The following is an 18,747-nucleotide window of genomic DNA, read 5'->3' as shown; positions in this document are numbered from 1 at the left end:
ATGGATGGTGGAAGATTCTTGATTAAGTACAGTACTGCCAGTTGAGGGTAATGCAATGCAATGACTACCAGCAGCGTGGGAGACACACAGTACCCCTGTAAAATGGCGGATCAGAAGAGACTACTGGCAGCATGGGAGAGTCAGACTCCTGTTGCAGGGGTATTGAGGTGTTCCGACTTCAGACAGCACCAAGAAGCCGAGTAGTGGCAGTTTGGAGAACTACCCCCACTGACTAACTTGGCCACTGCGGGAGAATCGGACTCGGACTCGGCAACATTGCCGGTTATTGAGGTGTTGTTTTCGGAGTGAGAATTTTGCCGGTTAATAGAGAATTCCGAATATTTAGGTGCCATTTAAACGAGAGTTTCCTGTACTAGGGTTTAAACGTCTGGAAAGCTTTGGAGACACAGGCTGTAAACAGAAAACTGGCTTCTGAGATGGGATGGTTTGATAACAAAGTTGTAAAAACCAAACAAACTTTGAAATGGGAATTAGTTAAATATACTAAAACAATGACCCTATTGAAATGGCAGTTTGGTGATTCCAGAGGGTCTGGAGTTTGGGAATAACACAATGGAAGACCCAGTTTAAGGTGTTATAAGCTAACACGTTGAACAGAAACACAAACATTAAAAGAGGCATGTGCCTTTGAAAAGATGACATCAAGTAAAAGAAACACCTGTTGGTCAAATAGTTTTTATGTTAAACTTGGAAGACAGGAAACATAAGATTAAATATGCAACCAATTGAGATAGCTAGAAAACAAGTAAACACTCAGTCAAAGTGTCTTCAATTTATACATAGTAAATATGATACCAAGAAGAACACTTTGAAGATATAACTTCAATAGATGCACCAAGCAATTACATTGTTTTTGTATTGAACTTGGAGCAGTTAGGAGACTCAAAGTCTGCTAAAAACCAGTAAAGCCAATATTAAGAATTGAATGAAAGAATTTTGTAAGAATGGCATCAAACAGAAACCATTGCTGTCATATTGTTTTTATGATAGTTTCTGGAACACCTAAAGGTAGAGACATAATTATGCATGCAATAGTTGAATTGACAGTAAGATAGAAAGTATTCAACAGAGGTATCAATAAAGACAATTAGCTTACATCAACAGAGAACTTCAAAGAATAAACCACTGCAAAAAGGGTATAAAAATAAGAGCTTTTCAAACAGAAAGTCAGAACTCGCTGAACGGGCCAAGCATTTCTCAACTTCACAGGCACCATCTGTAAGTTTTTAACTTTGAGTCTCGGGTAATCAAAGTAATTGATTTTGGTGGATAATCTGGATTTAGAAATAAGTAAGAAATGTAGAAATGTAACGAAGTAAAGATTTGAGAATAAGGATCTTTGAGAAATAAGAAATGTAAGCTATTTGTATTTTGAATTGTTAATGTTGTGACTGATTCAACAGCTGTTAACCTAAAGTAGCTCTTAAATAAAACTATATATTTTTAGAATTGTCTCAAAGAGTATTTCTGTATAAACTCACAAACCCAATTTCTGTACACTCTTTTGTAAGGAGTTGCAGAATTCTGGGGGGTATTCCAGACCCTCATAATATCCAGAAGGTTACAGTCTAGCTAATCTTATTAAAAGTGCTATCTGGAGGATGGTAACATCTTCAGTCGTTCCTTTCCTTTAGGGAGAGATAGCCTGAACCTTTAGACCCATTTAAGCGTCTTATGGAATTTGGCTATCTCTAACTTAAGTTGAAGGTGAACGTCTGGGGAATATGCCTGATCTGGGGTAGCCTGGGAAGGGCTAGGACTTGTAATTACCCCTTCATCCTAGCTAATATTTATCCCTCAATCTACCACTAAAAACAGATCACCTGCTCATTATCACATTGCTATTTGTGCGACCTCACTGTGCGCAAATTGGCTGCCGCATTTCCTACATTACAACAGTGACTACACTTCAAAAGTACTTTAGCCCTGAGGTTGTGAAAGGTGCAAGTCTTTCTTTTGTTCAACTCCACTACACTACATGAGAGATCATTCTAAGTGTCCTCTTTGACATCAGCCCTGACATTTAGCCTTGTTCTACCGTTCCGGCTTACTTTGAAGCAGGACTCCTATACCATTTATTACCTCTATAAGGTCCACTCTCAGACCTCTCCTGTCAGAGATAAAGAGCTCCAATTTTTATCAGTCTTTATTCATCGCAGTAAGGTTGTAAATGTTAAAATGCATCTGCCCTCTAGAAAGGTAAGGGCACGACAAGAAAACATTGCTCTTGTGGGGTTTTTTTTTTTACCTCTAAGGTTTCTAAAATCCCAAGTGTGGTGAAAATGACACTTTGGCAAAACTTCCCAAAAGCTCCACAGAGTGGATTGGATTGAACTTACCCCAGCTTGTAAACTCCCATTTCATCTCAACATAAAAGTCTTGTGCCTGTTGGAAACAAAGCAAAGGATTGAGGGTTATAGAGTTAGTAACAGAAATGTTGGATTATTTTTTTCAAGAGATGTGGGGGAAAGGACGTTAGCCATCCTTAAAGAAGGGAATCAATGGGTGGTGGGACGGCAAGGGTCTACAGTGGAATCATCAGGCATGGACCCAGGGTGGAATAGGCTTGGTGGGCTGAATGGCTCATTCTGATTCTAGACTTCCTTGCATTTTTATGTTAATGTAAACATACTTTTTGGCAGCATCAAGCTAACAGTGTACTTCAATTAATCATTTTGATGATAATAGTTGTATTGAGATTAATAACAAAGCCCTCTTACTGTTGACTTCTGAGCTGTCTCTTCAGTGCAGGTACTATTGGCATTTGTTTTCCTTTTATTTGCACCAGTTCGCTCAAACATTTTGCGTTTTGCAAACGCGTGGATTTATTTTCAATTTTGTGTTTTATAACCCAAAAACAAATCACATTCTTTTCTTCCGAATACAGTCTCCTCACATCAGTTATCTTCCCCACTATAGAGCAGAGTCTGGAGGAGGCCTGGTCCCAGACCACTGCCAGTGGCGGTTTGTAACTAGGGGCTTGGAGGTGTCCGAGAGTGAATGGCCCAGAGAACCAGGCCTCTGATTTTTCCCTCTGTGTGGAGAAACACCTGCAGCTGCCAACGATGGCACAGCTGGAATCCCAAAGTGTGAGGATTCATGGGTATGAACACCTGTCCTGCAGCACTAGAACATAGTGCTTCCACACGCCGAGTCACCATTCACCCCGGGCAGACTCAACACAGAAACATAGGAATTAAACTACCTGCTGTGCAGGATATCTACCCCGAGAGGTGCCGGGGGAAGGCCCTGAGAATCATCAAAGACGCGAGCCACCCCAGCCACAACCTCTTCGCCCTGCTCCCGTCCGGTAAAAGATACCGAAGTATACGGTCTTGTACCAGCAGGTTTCGAAACAGCTTCTACCCCCAGGCCATAAGACTCATGAACGAATAATTTATTATTATTTATTACTGTTGTCTTATTTATTATTACTGTATTTCTATTAGTATTTTTATCATTGCTATGCCATATTTATTCCAATGTTGGGAGGACTCGTAAAAATCAACATTTCATTGTGCAGTACAAGTCTGCTGCATATATGACAAATAAAATTGAATTGAATTGAATTATAATTCCCTCACTTCTTTTACCCACCATTCGGCATTAGAAATTTCCATAACTAGCCTAACTGACAACCGCAAGTCCTGCGAATGCTGCTGCTTTACCTGACGGAGTTTCTCTAATAGGCATGGGATCCCTGACAGTCGTTTAATAGATCTTTGGTAATCGCGATATCGAAGCACAAGCTGCACCAGCTCCAGGTCCCCCGTACTTACAGCCTCCTGGAGACCTGTGGGTCGAAAAGGATGAGCTCATGTGTGAAAAGAACAACAACAGGCTTCTCAATTCTTTCGGTGGAAGCAAGCGTTTTATTCACCGTGTATTTCAATAAAAATTTCAATTCAGTTTTTTGATCTTTTTTTTTTAAACAAAAAAGTTTTTGCCACAATGTAAGCGCTTAATTTCAGAAAGCGCTGTATGGAAAAAAAAATGACTCGGACCCTGCCATAGTTTTGCTCCGTAAATGTACCAAGTGGTACGCTGTTGAGTCAAATAGGGCAAATTATCCCGAGATTCCGTCCCACCGCCACTCGCACACAGCGGAAAATCATTGGTGCATTGACCCTGAATGGACTTTCCATTCATTGACAGAGCCTGAATCACAATTGTGATAGTTAGCTACTAACCTGCTCTGTCCCTTTAAGGTCACCACTCGAGTATTCCCGATGGGAAAGTGGCAGGTCGGAATAACCGTAGCTGTTTTTAACTTCTTGGGAGTCAAGCACAGGGCGATTGTAAAAGTTTGTACATTTCTGGCTCCAGATCAGGAAAAAATCCACTGTAAAATGACTGGCCTTTTTCTTAACTGTTTTGCATCTGTCACATAGGTGCATACCACAGAACCTCAGGGACCAGACATAAAGTTTAAATCCACGTTTCCATTGTTTTGCATGCATCTCATGTTGTTGACACTAACAGATCTTCGTGTTCTGATTTCGGACTTGTATACCAACCAGGGCAAATGCGTTTAAAAAAAAAAAAGGTCTATCCAAGTCAGCAAATAAGAAATATAAATGCAACTAGGACTGGTTTTCCTTGACTTCAAGGGCCAGATTGGCAGGATTCAGCAGCATATGATCCTCGGGCTGCTGGTCGAATATGTCTGATGTAATGAACAATGTATTATTCTGCTACAGTCAAGCTGCGTCTCTTTGGGGCCACAAAGCATAATTGCTGTTAAGTAAACACAGGCTCAGGTTAATAGAAGTGTCATTGTTGTTTGGTCGGGGTAACTCTATTGATTGGAATGTGCTGGTCAGTTTCAGAAGCTGATCGTTTTGCAGTTAACATGTGGTCCTCACTGGCTCCCTCACAAAGTGAATCATTTGGAATGTAGTGCTTGGAGTGTGACATCTGAGCACATCAGACCTGTGTTGTTGCCCATAGTGGGATAGATTTTCACCTTCATGACCTCGGCAGTAATTTGGTGTTGCTGTTTTCTCTCTCTCTCTCTCTCTATCTCCTACTCTGCTTCTGTCTCTTCCCTTCTTTTCTACTTCTCACTGCACTTTTCTGCTTCTCTCTCTCTTTCATAATTTCTTTCCTTTCAGGTGGGAGATGGTGGGTGGCCTGACATGGGATGGTGGGGGAAGAAGCTAGCAATATCTGCAGGCTGCATTTGAGGTGGGAGTTTGGGGAGGAAAAATGGTCCTTGGTGGCCCCCTTCCAATCTCCTCCCCTCATCACGTGCGCCTTCCTTCACCACCTTGCTCCTATTTTGGCCCCCACCCTTTTACATTCCTGCTAACCTCTCCCCTTCCTACTATCTTCTCATTCCCATCACTACCTCTACACTCTTCCTCTTTGAGCCACCTGCTTAAACCCTGCATTTTCCCCTTGTTCTTGGCCCACTGCCATTCACCTCACCCTTGGTCCATTGCCATTCACCTCACCCTTGGTCCATTGCCATTCACCTCACCCTTGGCCCATTGCCATTCACCTCACCCATGGTCCATTGCCATTCACCTCACCCTTGGCCCATTGCCATTCACCTCACCCTTGGCCCATTGCCATTCACCTCACCCTTGACCCACTGACATTCACCTCACCCTTGGCCCACTGCCATTCACCTCACCCTTGGCCCATTGCCATTCACCTCACCCTTGACCCACTGACATTCACCTCACCCTTGACCCATTGCCATTCACCTCACCCTTGACCCACTGACATTCACCTCACCCTTGGCCCACTGCCATTCACCTCACCCTTGGCCCATTGTCATTCACCTCACCCTTGGCCCACTGCCATTCACCTCACCCTTGACCCACTGTCATTCACCTCACCCTTGGCCCACTGCCATTCACCTCACCCTTGACCCACTGACATTCACCTCACCCTTGGCCCACTGCCATTCACCTCACCCTTGGCCCACTGCCATTCACCTCATCCTTGGCCCATTGCCATTCACCTCACCCTTGACCCATTGCCATTCACCTCACCCTTGGCCCACTGCCATTCACCTCACCCTTGACCCATTGCCATTCACCTCACCCTTGACCCATTGCCATTCACCTCACCCTTGACCCATTGTCATTCACCTCACCCTTGGCCCATTGCCATTCACACCCTTGGCCCACTGCCATTCACCTCACCCTTGACCCACTGCCATTCACCTCACCCTTGACCCACTGCCATTCACCTCACCCTTGGTCCATTGCCATTCACCTCACCCTTGGTCCATTGCCATTCATCTCACCCTTGGCCCATTGCCATTCACCTCATCCTTGACCCATTGCCATTCACCTCACCCTTGGCCCACTGCCATTCACCTCATCCTTGCCCATTGCCATTCACCTCACCCTTGACCCGTTGCCATTCACCTCACCCTTGGCCCATTGCCATTCACCTCACCCTTGACCCATTGCCATTCACCTCACCCTTGACCCACTGCCATTCACCTCACCCTTGGCCCATTGCCATTCACCTCACCCTTGGCCCATTGCCATTCACCTCACCCTTGGCCCATTGCCATTCACCTCACCCTTGACCCACTGCCATTCACCTCACCCTTGGCCCATTGCCTCACCTCACCCTTGACCCATTGCCATTCACCTCACCCTTGGCCCATTGCCATTCACCTCACCCTTGACCCATTGTCATTCACCTCACCCTTGACCCATTGCCTCACCTCACCCTTGACCCACTGCCATTCACCTCACCCTTGACCCACTGTCATTCACCTCACCCTTGGCCCATTGCCATTCACCTCACCCTTGACCCATTGTCATTCACCTCACCCTTGGCCCATTGCCATTCACCTCACCCTTGGCCCATTGCCATTCACCTCACCCTTGACCCATTGTCATTCACCTCAGCCTTGGCCCATTGCCATTCACCTCACCCTTGGCCCATTGCCATTCACCTCACCCTTGACCCATTGTCATTCACCTCACCCTTGGCCCATTGCCATTCACCTCACCCTTGACCCATTGTCATTCACCTCACCCTTGGCCCATTGCCATTCACCTCACCCTTGGCCCATTGTCATTCACCTCACCCTTGGCCCATTGCCATTCACCTCACCCTTGACCCATTGTCATTCACCTCACCCTTGACCCATTGTCATTCACCTCACCCTTGACCCACTCTCATTCACCTCACCCTTGACCCATTGCCTCACCTCACCCTTGACCCATTGCCTCACCTCACCCTTGACCCATTGCCTCACCTCACCCTTGGCCCATTGCCATTCACCTCACCCTTGACCCATTGTCATTCACCTCACCCTTGACCCACTCTCATTCACCTCACCCTTGACCCACTGCCATTCACCTCACCCTTGACCCACTGCCATTCACCTCACTCTTGACCATTCATCCACTCCCTTCTACCCCCACACACTCCCCCCAAGAGCAAGTGGCAAGAAGCCAGAGTTTAAGGTCATCGTCAGACCTACTCAACTGAATTATTGCCAGCTATCTATCTGTATTAAATCCGATTAAACGCCGCATTAATAAACACATTTAGATGCTACTTCTAGATATATACTGAGAATTAGCAGTTTTTTAAATCAGAAGATTTGTGCCAAATCCTTTCTCTTCAGTAGATGTTGGTTCTATAGGGATGATCCCAGTACAGTCAGTGATAGGACTACACCACTGTAGCCCCAATTCTCCAACCCCTATTCTCAGCTGCAAGTGTGGCTGCCCACAGGATTACCACTTGTATTCTCACTTAAACCTATATGCCTGCTTCAAAACTCCACCAGGCAAATGTTAAATCCCTCTCCTAGTGTAACAGAAAAGCAATGCTTGCACTCACTCCATACACTGAAGAGAACATGCAAGGCATTATTGGAATATTTTTCTACATATCCAGATCTTGAACTGCAAATGTTTCTTGGATTAAAGTGGCGTGGTTGGACTTTTGATTATTCTATTCCTGCTGTGACAATGTGAGAGCCAATTACAACCCTGTGAGTTACAAGCAACTTAATCAGAAATCGATGCTTCCTTCATTTAACTGCAAAAATCCGAAGTTAAAGATCCACAAGTAATCAAATCTTGGAATGCAAAATTAAGGTTGATTTTAATTGATTTTACAACACAATGAAAAGGAAAAAAGTGCAGTCAGGCCCTTCCAGCACTTCCTACTTGAACTGTCTATGACCTCATCAGCTAAATATGATCACACATTATCGTAAAATCAATATCCAATTCATATATTAATGTCACCTGGGCTGTTGTCACTCAACAAGGTGATTCTGCTACAACGTGAGTTAGGCCTTGTTGTTATAATTCAATTTAACTTGCTTCATAAAAATTGGAGGCATTTGTCAGTTTAAATCCTTAGCATTTCAAAATAAGGTCATGTGTGGCGTATGAAATGAGAACAAGGGTAATGTAACATTTAACAGGCGTTGAAATGTTTCAGGCCCAGTGCCCAGAGATGGAAAATAGGTATCCCTTAAACCTGGAGTTTTGTCTCTGTGACTCCAGAAAGTTGGGGATGGGAAACAGGGACAGGTTTGTTCTTAATTGGAAAATAAAAGACTTCTAATGCTTGCTCCTGTTTTTATTATGTAGTCGTATGCTGTTGCTACTCTATAACTGTTGCGTATTTTCTGTTGGGCTTACTGATTCTGTGGAAAATAATGCAACCTGTATCTGTGTGTCTAACTATTAGATATCAGATTTCATTTGATTCGTAATCTGTCTCCCAGTTTTTTTTCCTCCTAAGACCAGGCTGTTGGAATTTCCAATTGTCCTGACAATGGTTTGACCTTGGCAGCTATGTGGAATGCATACTCCATCACCGAGCCGATCCTTCCAGCAGTAGGATTGCTATTGTTTGGCAGGACGTTGTGCACAATCTACCCAGAGGCTTTGCATAAGCAGATGAACAATCTAGCGGCCTTCATCACAACGACTTGGACAACTACTGTATATGTAAACAAAAACGATTACTTTGTTTAATGTGTTGCATGAAGGAACTTGATTGTTCAGTGGGTTTGATTTGTCGTCTCTTTCCGGTGGGCGAGGCTTGCCAATGCAGGAATCCGTAGCACAAAAACCTGCCCACGATCTAGTACTAACTGGGACCTGAAGAGGCACAAAGGGCTGATGTGCGAAATCACACTGGCGTTGAAAGGGCTGTCTTCTGAGAGTGGGAACGGTAGCATAGTGGTAATGTCACTGGGCTAGTAATCCAGCAGGCCCTGGACTAATAACCCACGAGACATGAGTTCAAATCCCCACCACGGCAGCTGGGAAATTTAAACTCAGTTAATTAAATAAATTTGGAATTAAAAAGCTAGTGTCATTAATGGTGATCATGAAACTACCAGATTGTCATAAAAACCCATCTGGTTCACTATTGTCCTTTAGGAAATTACCTGGTCTGGCCTCTGTGGTTCAAGAAGGTGGCTCACCACCACCTTCTCAAGGGCAATTAGGGATGGGCAATAAATGCCAGCGACGCCCACATCCAATGAATAAAAAAGAATGTTGTTGTGCCAGTGATGGAGACACTTCTAGCACTGCCAATCTTTACCAAGGGGCAGGATTGTTTATGTATGTGCAGCATAAGCAGTTATAAAGGACAAGTTTATTACAAATGGTGCAGTAAAATTCTGTGAGGTAGATTTTGACTGTGTGACAGGGAATCGGCTGCCTTACCCATGTTATATCTCTCCCAATTTTTATTTCCATTGTCTTCACCTGTATCCGTTAGCAACAGCCAAGCAGCACTACCGATGTCAGTGGAAACTATGAACTTGGCAAAGATCACAAACAGATAAAAATGAAAGGGGAGGTAATTTTCCGTATCCACCCTAACCGCAGAGATCCTTGATTGCCAGAAATGCAAGTCAGAAATTCAGGCAGGTATTACCCAGTGTTTCGAGCACTGGGCCGAATATCGTGGGCAGTACGTGGCCAAATTTCCAATTTGTGCTGATAATGCGAAAGGCTCCTTGTTGGCAGCACGGATTCCTAAACTTACCCTATTCAAACATTCAGAGTTGATGAAACAATCCAAACCCATTCAGCATGTTCAAATCTTGCAGCACACTCCTGGCAATCTACTATTTTCCATATAATGGGCTGTATAATAAGATTTGCTTACCCTAAAATCTAATTTGGCATATAAATTTAACAGATAGCAATAAAATGTTACATCTGCATATTTGCTGGGACTCTGGAAAAAAAAATCAATTTTTATATTTAATAACGGACATGCTTTGCTGACTACATTTTAGAATCCCCTAAGCAGCCTGAATTCAAAAAGATGAATGTGTTAAAAAGTGAACATGAAGGGCCTCTTCAATGACTCAATGAATTTACCCAGTAGCTGATCCCAGGTTTCCAAGAAAATAGGTGCCAGGTTCAAACACTCAGTCTGTATTGAGTTACCTTATCTAGGTGGGGGAGCGGCAGAGTTACTACAATTATCTTCAATGTCCCTGGATTAGGGACGGAGAAGTCTGGCGACCCCTGCTGAAAGTTGGATAATGAAGGGATCAAGCTCGGCAGCAATGCCCCCATGGTCAAATAGCCTCCTGACACTCTCAGTGCTGGCTGATACGTGAATAACGGCCACTTGGGCGCAGTACCAGAGGGCAATCAGTGCCTACGGAACTGTACCTCAGCAAGGAGTCAACGCTTTCGGGAGAGGAGAGGAGCAGAGGAAGACAATGAAGAACCTGAACATGGAGCTTGTGACATGTATCAGTACAGTATAGCTTTGGTATAAAGCTAAAATGGAGCATAGGTTTTACAGCATTGCCAAGTCAGGTGTGCAGCTCCTTCAGTCCTATTCCTCACGTGTGTCCAAAATTATCCACAGTTACTTCATGGTAGGCCAAGCATTATTTTTGATGTCTTCTAGAAAAGGAGGAACTTTGATATTCAGTTGACAGAAGATTGTAATTAAATATTAATTTAGGGAGGGGATATGCAAAAACGAGCTTTCAATTTGTTGGGCAAAGTATTCTGAGTAGTTGAATGCCATAAGTTCAGTGGATTGGGGTAAATCAGACCTGACTGAAGATACTATTACAGGACGTGCTAATACACAATTGGGTGTCAACCCATTACCCCTTCAGTGCAGGTCCTGCAATGGAGGCCCATCTTGTTATGGTTTCAGCACTGGCAAAAATCTCTTGAAGCAAATTGTGAAACAATTGAAGGACTCTCTGGCAGTGGCTTCTTTTTATTGTGATTGTCTAACTGCAATTTCCCCATAACGTAAGGCTGTCCATTTTAATTTGATTCAGTGTGAACAATAACTCAAGATGACAAAAGGCAAAAACAAAGACATGCAGGAATTAATTAGCCTGCATACAGAGGGAATAAAGATTTAACACATAATTACCTGGGCCTGATATCCAGTTGCTGGTAATTATTACTTAATAGCCTGAACCGTGTGACAAGTTCCAGAATATGTTTCAGAGGATAGGACTAGCAGGGCGAATTCAGGGAAGCCTTTGGCAGAATCTTGCCAGACAGAAGTGCAAGTCAAAGATAGGGTTATAGGATCATAGGAATTGCTAGATGAAAAAAGGTCAAAGTTCATCTAGTTCGCCTTCTACCATCCTGGTGGTCACTTGCTACAACAATAATGGAGTTGTTGACTAATCACAGCAATCAATCTCTATCAATGAGTCTACAACAGAGCCAGTCATGACATGAGGAAAACCCCTAGTGTTGGAGAGCTTTGGGAACCATAGGTCCAAATTCATCTGTTCTTCCCAAGCAAGCTACACTTATTAAATGCCTGTCTCAAATTACTCATATACTGTAATAATCTGATTCTCCAACCTACGCACGCATTTAATGGGGCCCCGCTCCAGGAGTGTAGCCTCCCTGATTCTTATCTATTGTGAAAACAACATTGCACTGGTAGCATTTACAAGATGTTGGCCAGTCAGAGCCATTTGCTAGTGGCCACAAGCATACAGCACCCAAATGAAACTGTCCTTTCATTTAGATGAGCTGGTAATCTAATTCAGAGAGGTCACAAGGTGGGCTTATTGTCAAAAAGTATCCCGGTGTATAGGACACTAAGGGGAAAATTCTGGTCACACACATCAAAATTTCCCCGGTTCGATTCCCTCCCCGTGCCGACTTAACCCGTTTCAGCTCGGTCGCTACACTTAGCACCTCTGAGCTAAGGAGAGGCGAAAATCAGCCTGGCTGATTGCAACTATTCAGTGACATCTGCTGGAAAGTGCACATGCGTGGGCATCAGGTAACAATCAGATCAAACTTGTCTGCAATGCCCTCCACTTCCAAACAGCGTGTTAACACTCCCTGTCTGGCTCATGCATGGTGACTAGCCAGCTGGCTGAGGTACTGGAGGATGGCAGCTACTAGTGGCATCCCCCAGGAATAGGCCAGCCTTTTCAATAAAGATGGGGGGAGAAACTGCACGTTAAATAATTGTGCCCACACATACATTGCCGTGCATGTGTAGGCAGTGCGCATATCTGCAAAATCACAAATAGCTCATAATTATACCCATGAGTTCCTCCACTGGTGGCTCGCACTTGAAGCGGAGCAGCTTCACTCCATCCACCTACACACACTTACATCCTTTGCCCAGATCACAGGAGTATGGTTGAGTATAATCACTCACTGTTGTGCTCACCCACAGTCTGTCCCAACAATATACAAGTAATTCAGTCTTAAAATAAAATGAGTCTCAAAGGTAGTCATTATCGACAGCTTTCTCTGTAGCATCACCATTGAACAACTAGATGTGGGTGTTTATTTACTCATGTGAAAGCCCTTTTCATTACAGTTTGCGGCAGAATCACTTTATGGTGTGTATTGGTGCTGAAGATTTAGTGATGTTTTAAAGACACTGTTTTATAATTGCAACTAGAATCCTCCGCACAAAACCACAATTAAATACATTAATTAACTATTTGTAAAAGAGAAATTAAAAATATTATAAATCTTCTGGTAAATAAATACTTTGTGTTAATCTCTAGTTCTCGTTAAAAACTTCACTTTACCTGTTAGAAATCTACAGATAATTATTTCTAATGATCCAATTACTGTAAATTACAAAACTGTCGCTGTCAAATAAATGTCACTATATTTGTACAAGGTCTCAAAATTGTGAAATTTATTTGACAACACCAAATTCTCAATTTACAGTAAATTACTGAATACGTTGAGATCTGGATAAAATTCTGTTTCTGTCTTGTCTGGACCAATATTATTGCACTGAGCTGTTACGGGTTTGCAGTAGAGCTGCTAGCAAAAGAATAAATCTCCATTCAGATTAACGAGGCCAAGCATCAGTGGTGAGAAAAGAGGGAAACGCCTGAACTGCGAAAGGAAATGGCTAAAGGTAGAGATACGCAAGATAGTAAAGCCTATACAAAAGGGCAAATTCAGGACGCTGCCATGACAGCAGGCCAAGGATTCAAACCACCAAAAGCCAAATTTAGGTCTGATGTCGGGGAGTTCTTCTTCACACAAAGATTCAGCAGGACATGGACTTCCAGGTAGGGTAGTAGAGGCGAAGGTCTGGGAGCAGTTAAATGCTGTGATCGGGGACTGCAGTTTTTTTCTGGAGAGGTGAATTAAGATAGGTTGACTGGTTTACTTCATCTACGCCTTTCCTGTGATCTTGCAAACTCTATGGGGTAAAATTTGCGACAACCCTCTGTTGCCATTTTGCGACCCCCGCCAATTGCGTGCGAGGCCCTAATTTGGTTACATAAAGTGTACTCTTGTGTATTGGAGGGAGAAGGTTAAGCAAATCCCACCTAGAATCCTTTCAAATATGTGTCTATTTGCTCTTGATTGTAGGTGCAAGATGCAGACTGACGTGTGAAACACCAGTGGATGCTGCTGAATAAATGGTTGAAATTTCAACATTTCCAAATAATTTATGCAGCTGAAAAGTTCATCCAAAGCAAGAGACACGGTGGTGAATCTGTGTTACTAAGGAAAGTCCACTGTGTGCAAGAGTGGTGGCAGCCTCAGGCTATGTGAAATAGTCTTTGGGTTGATATTCCCAATTTGCATTATACTGCAACTGACAACGCAGAATAAGATGGATCTTTAACGGTATCGTGAGCAGACTTTATAGAGTTCATTTTTCTGGATGTAGAATCAAAGAATCATGCAGCACAGAAGGAGGCCATTCAGCCCATCGTACCGGTGGCAGCTCTCTGAAAGAGCTGTCCAATTAGTTCCACTCCCCTGCTCTTTCCTCATAGCCCAGCAAATTTTTCCTTTTCAAGTATTTATCCAATTCCCTTTTGAAAGTTATTATTGAATCTGTTTCCACCGCCCTTTCAGGCAGTGCATTCCAGATCACAACAACTCGCTGCGTAAACATTTTTTTCTTCATGTCGGCTCTGGTTCTTTTATCAATTACTTTAAATCTGTGTCCTCTGGTTACCGACCCTTCTGTGAACCATTTCTCCTTATTTACTCTATCAAAACCCTTCAAGATTTTGAACACCTCTAGCAGATCTCCCCTTAACCTTCTCTGCTCTAAGGAGAACAACCCTAGTTTCTCTAGTCTCTCCACGTAACTGAAGTCTTTCATCCCTGGTAAATTTCCACTACACCCTCTCTAAAGCCTTGACACCTTTCCTAAAGTGTGGTGCCCAGAATTGGCCACACTACTCCAACTGGGGCCTAACCAGTGTATTCTAAAGGTTTGGCCTAACTTCCTTGCTTTTGTACTCTATGGGCTCGAATTTCCAAGCCCCGTGGAGGCGGGTTTGGAGGCGGGAGTGGTGGGAAAATTGCAGAATTGGGGGGCAGGAACCCATCCCACCCCCAACCTGCCTCCGTGCCAATGTCCTAGGAGGCGGGTACCCGACCTGTGCTGGGAGCCGCCTCCCCGAGGCGGGAAGGTGATTAGTGCCAATTAACTGTCTGTTAACAGGTAGTTAACAGGCAGTTTTTTGCCTAATCCCTATTTTTAGCCCTGAAGTGTGGGCTTCCCGACAGCTCCGAACCACGCCAAGTTAGCGAGGCGGACCGTCGGTCTGAAGGGGTTGGCGGGGTCGAGGTGTCCATTGTGCAGGTGAGTGATGGGTGCATGTGTGCAGAGGTAAGTGTGTGAGGTAAGTGTAAAGTGTTTTAATAAGTTTTACTTATCTTTACTTTCTCCGGCAGGCTTCCTTCCTTCAGTTCTCGGGAGTCCCTCAGTTCACCGGCACAGAAAGCAGAATGGCCGCTGAACTGTCAAAAGCTGCAGCCTCTGCTTTCTGGTCTGGAGAGATCTCTAACTGAGTCTGAGTAGAAGGACTCAAGTTGGAAAACAGATTGTCAGTGTTTGACCGCTTCACAGAGCTGTCAAACGCTGACTTTTCATCCGTCAAAAGCTCTTGACAGATGAAATGTCAATCACTGACGTCACCAGTAACCAGGTGTCCCTTAATTGGCCTGCTGAGCCCACTGGGCGGGCTTAACAAGGTCAATCAAGGGAAAATAGCGTGGGTTGGCCACAAGTCGATGGAGGCAGGACTACAACCCAAAAAGTGGGAGTCCCGCCTCCATTACGTCCCCATTGATAAATTCGAGCCCTATGCCTTTATTTATAAAGGCAAGGATCCCGTATGCCTTTTTACCAGCCTTCTCAACTTATCCTGCAACCATCAAAATCTTGTGTACACCCCCAGATCTCTCTGTTGCTGCACCCGCTTTAGGTTTCCGCCCTTGCCACAGTACCGAAACGGCTCTCATCCAAGTCACTAATGACATCCTTTGTGACTGCGACAAAGGTAAACTATCCCTCCTCGTCCTTCTTGACTTGTCTGCAGCCTTTGACACGGTTGACCACTCCATCCTTCTCCAACACCTCTCCACCGTCATCCAGCTGGGTGGGACTGCACTCGCCTGGTTCCATTCTTATCTATCTAATCGTAGCCAGAGAATCACCTGCAACGGCTTCTCTTCCTGCACCCCCATCGTTACCTCTGGTGTCCCCCAAGGATCTATCCTTGGCCCCCTCCTATTTCTGATCTATATGTTGCCCCTTGGCGACATCATCGGAAAACACAGCACCAGTTTCCACATGTACGCTGATGATACCCAGCTCAACCTCTCTACTTCTTCTCTTGACCCCTCCACGGTCTCTAAATTGTCAGACTGCTTGTCCGACATCCAGTTCTGGATGAGCAGAAATTTTCTCCAATTAAATATTGGGAAGACCGAAGCCATTGTTTTCGGTCCCCGCCACAAACTCCGTTCTCTAGCCACTGACTCCATCCCTCTCCCTAACATCTGTCTGAGGCTGAACCACACTGTTCGCAAGCTTGGTGTCATATTAGACCCTGAAATTAGCTTCCGACTGCAGCATAACTAAGACCGCCTATTTCCACCTCAGTAACATCGCCCGTCTCCACCCTTGCCTCAACTCATCTGCTGCTGAAACCCTCATCCATGCCTTTGTTACCTCTAGACTTGACTATTCCAACGCACTCCTGGCTGGCCTCCATCATTCTACCCCACGTATACTTGAGGTGATCCAAAACTCGGCTGCCCGTGTCCTAACTCGCACCAAATCCCGTTCACCCATCATCCCTGTGCTCGCTGACCTTCATTGGCTCCCAGTTAAGCAATGCCTCGATATCAAAATTTTCATCCTTGTTTTCAAATCCCTTCATGGCCTCGCCCACCCCATCAGCCCCACAATCTCCATCAGCCCCACAATCCCCGGAGATATCCGCGCTCCTCTAATTCTGCCCTCTTGAGCATCCCTGATTATAATCACTCAACCATTGGAGGCCATGCCTTCTGTTGCCAAGGCCCTAAGCTCTGGAATTCCCTCCCTAAACCTCTCCGCCTCGCTACCTCTCTTTCCTCCTTTAAGACGCTCCTTAAAACCTACCTCTTTGACCAAGCTTTTGGTCACCTGTCCTAATTTCTCCTTATGTGGCTTGGTGTCTAATTTTTGGTCTTATAATACTCCTGTGAAGCGCCTTGGGACATTTTACCATGGTAAAGGCGCTATATAAATACAATTTGTTGTTGTCTGCAACTTAGTGGACTGAGTTGATGCAATGTGAGAATGTGTGATTTCTATTGTTGAGGTAAGGTACACCTGTCTTTGGGAATGTAGATCTTAATGAGGCAGTAGGAGATGAGGGAGGGAAAACCAGACATGACGGAAGGAAGTTGATTTGCCTTCTCAACCTTTTATTGAAAGCAATTGCCAATACGTTGCTGCCTCCTTTCTGCACGCTGTTCTATCTCTTGTTTCAGCTCCTTTCCCTCCTGTATGATCCCCTCCTGGTGTGGGGATGGAGGGCCATCTCTCTCGTTTTCATCATCATTCTCTACAGCTTCAGGAAGGAGTTATCTCTTCTGCATGGTGACGTTATACAGCCCGCAGCAAGCTAGTATAATTCTGGACACTCATCCTGGGCTGTACTGTAGGGTACCACCAGATTTGTCCAGGCACCAAAAATCAGACTTCATAATTGTAATGTTTTATTATCACATGGTTTGTCACATGGTTTAGTATGAGCATGCTCAGTTCACTCTGGCCTAATAAACAAGCACATGGACCAGCAACTCATCCTGTCTCTGTCCTTCATTTGTTCTACCCACATATATTACATTTTTGGCGACGAGGATGGGATCCCAAAGTCATTTATAGGGATCATGGAAGGACACAGTGGTTAAACTTCGAGTGGACAAGTTTAAGGTGAATTTGTGACAGCAAAACTGAATTTTTGTGATGTTTTACTGTTAATGCTGATGCAGAATCGTCTGTGCTTTGCCTTCGTGTGTATGTATACACAGCAACAGCGGCGTTGATTCTCACAGGTACACAGGTAACGAGCTGAGTCACTGTTCAACGGGATCGGGACAATCATGGCCGCGCCTACAGGATTCACCAGAAGCCTCGGCCTATATGACCGAGCTCGTGAACCATTCAGTTCTTACATTGAGCGGATGGAGATTTTTTTAGGGCCAATAACGCTATTGAGACCGAAGGTGCAGATGACAATGTTCAAGCTCAAAATAATGTAATCCGTGAACAGAAGAAAGCAATTTTTCTAACAGAGATCAGGCTAGATGTCTACAGAACATTGACAAACCTACTCACGCCAGGGAAAGTGAAGGATGCGTCGTTTGAAGACATTGTCGAGAAACTCGAGGATCATTTCGACCCAAAGCCATTAAAACTAGCAGAGAGCTATAAGTTTGGTACCAGAAACCAATACCAAAGTGAAACCATCAGTGAGTACATTGTAGCTCTTAAGAACCTGCCTTTGCATTGTAACTTCGACACATTTTTGGATCGTGCGTTGCGAGATAAGTTTGTGTGTGGACTGGTGGATGAGCGAACACAGTCCAAGTTACTGAACACTCCGAACCTAACGTTTGACATAGCATGCAAAATTGCCCTATCTATGGAGATGCCGTCTAAGAATGCTAGGGAGCTCCGTCCAACTCAATTGACTAGTGCAGCTAAGGTCTACAGTCACAAAGCCACTGCCAAACCTAAAGTTGTGGGACCAAGTCAAAAGCATGTCACTGAGAGCAGTTCAGTGACTTGTTATCGCTGCAATGGAAATCACTCACCACAGTCCTGCCAATACAGAAATGCAAAGTGTTTTCACTGCCAGAAGCAAGGCCATATTTCAACAGCTTGCAGAGCTAGATTTAAAGCAGGAAGTAAGAATCATTCTAGTGGCAATGCAAAGCAGCGACAACAAAAGGGAGGAGTTCACAATAT

The 18,747-nt window shown here is 44.4% G+C and overlaps 1 protein-coding gene across 2 annotated transcripts in view; it reads right to left on the bottom strand.

Moving 5' to 3' along the window:
* The window catches only part of ankrd13b (ankyrin repeat domain 13B), a 459,259-nt gene that overhangs the window by 112,213 nt on the left and 328,299 nt on the right, over nucleotides 1-18,747 (bottom strand). For both annotated transcript variants that reach the window (XM_085964969.1, XM_085964970.1), the window contains exons 3-4: nucleotides 3,690-3,814; nucleotides 2,361-2,406 (exon numbers count right to left, since the gene is read on the bottom strand). In XM_085964969.1, the coding sequence (XP_085821095.1) occupies nucleotides 2,361-2,406; nucleotides 3,690-3,814 (171 nt within the window). The remainder of the gene's footprint in view (nucleotides 1-2,360; nucleotides 2,407-3,689; nucleotides 3,815-18,747) is intronic.

Source organism: Somniosus microcephalus, chromosome 22 (genome assembly GCF_052327205.1).
Source record: "Somniosus microcephalus isolate GS21.2 chromosome 22, FLI_Smic_1.0, whole genome shotgun sequence".
In the NCBI taxonomy this organism is placed as follows: domain Eukaryota; kingdom Metazoa; phylum Chordata; class Chondrichthyes; order Squaliformes; family Somniosidae; genus Somniosus; species Somniosus microcephalus.
Note: the sequence above shows the minus strand (reverse complement) of the source record. Positions and strands in the feature narration are given on the sequence as shown.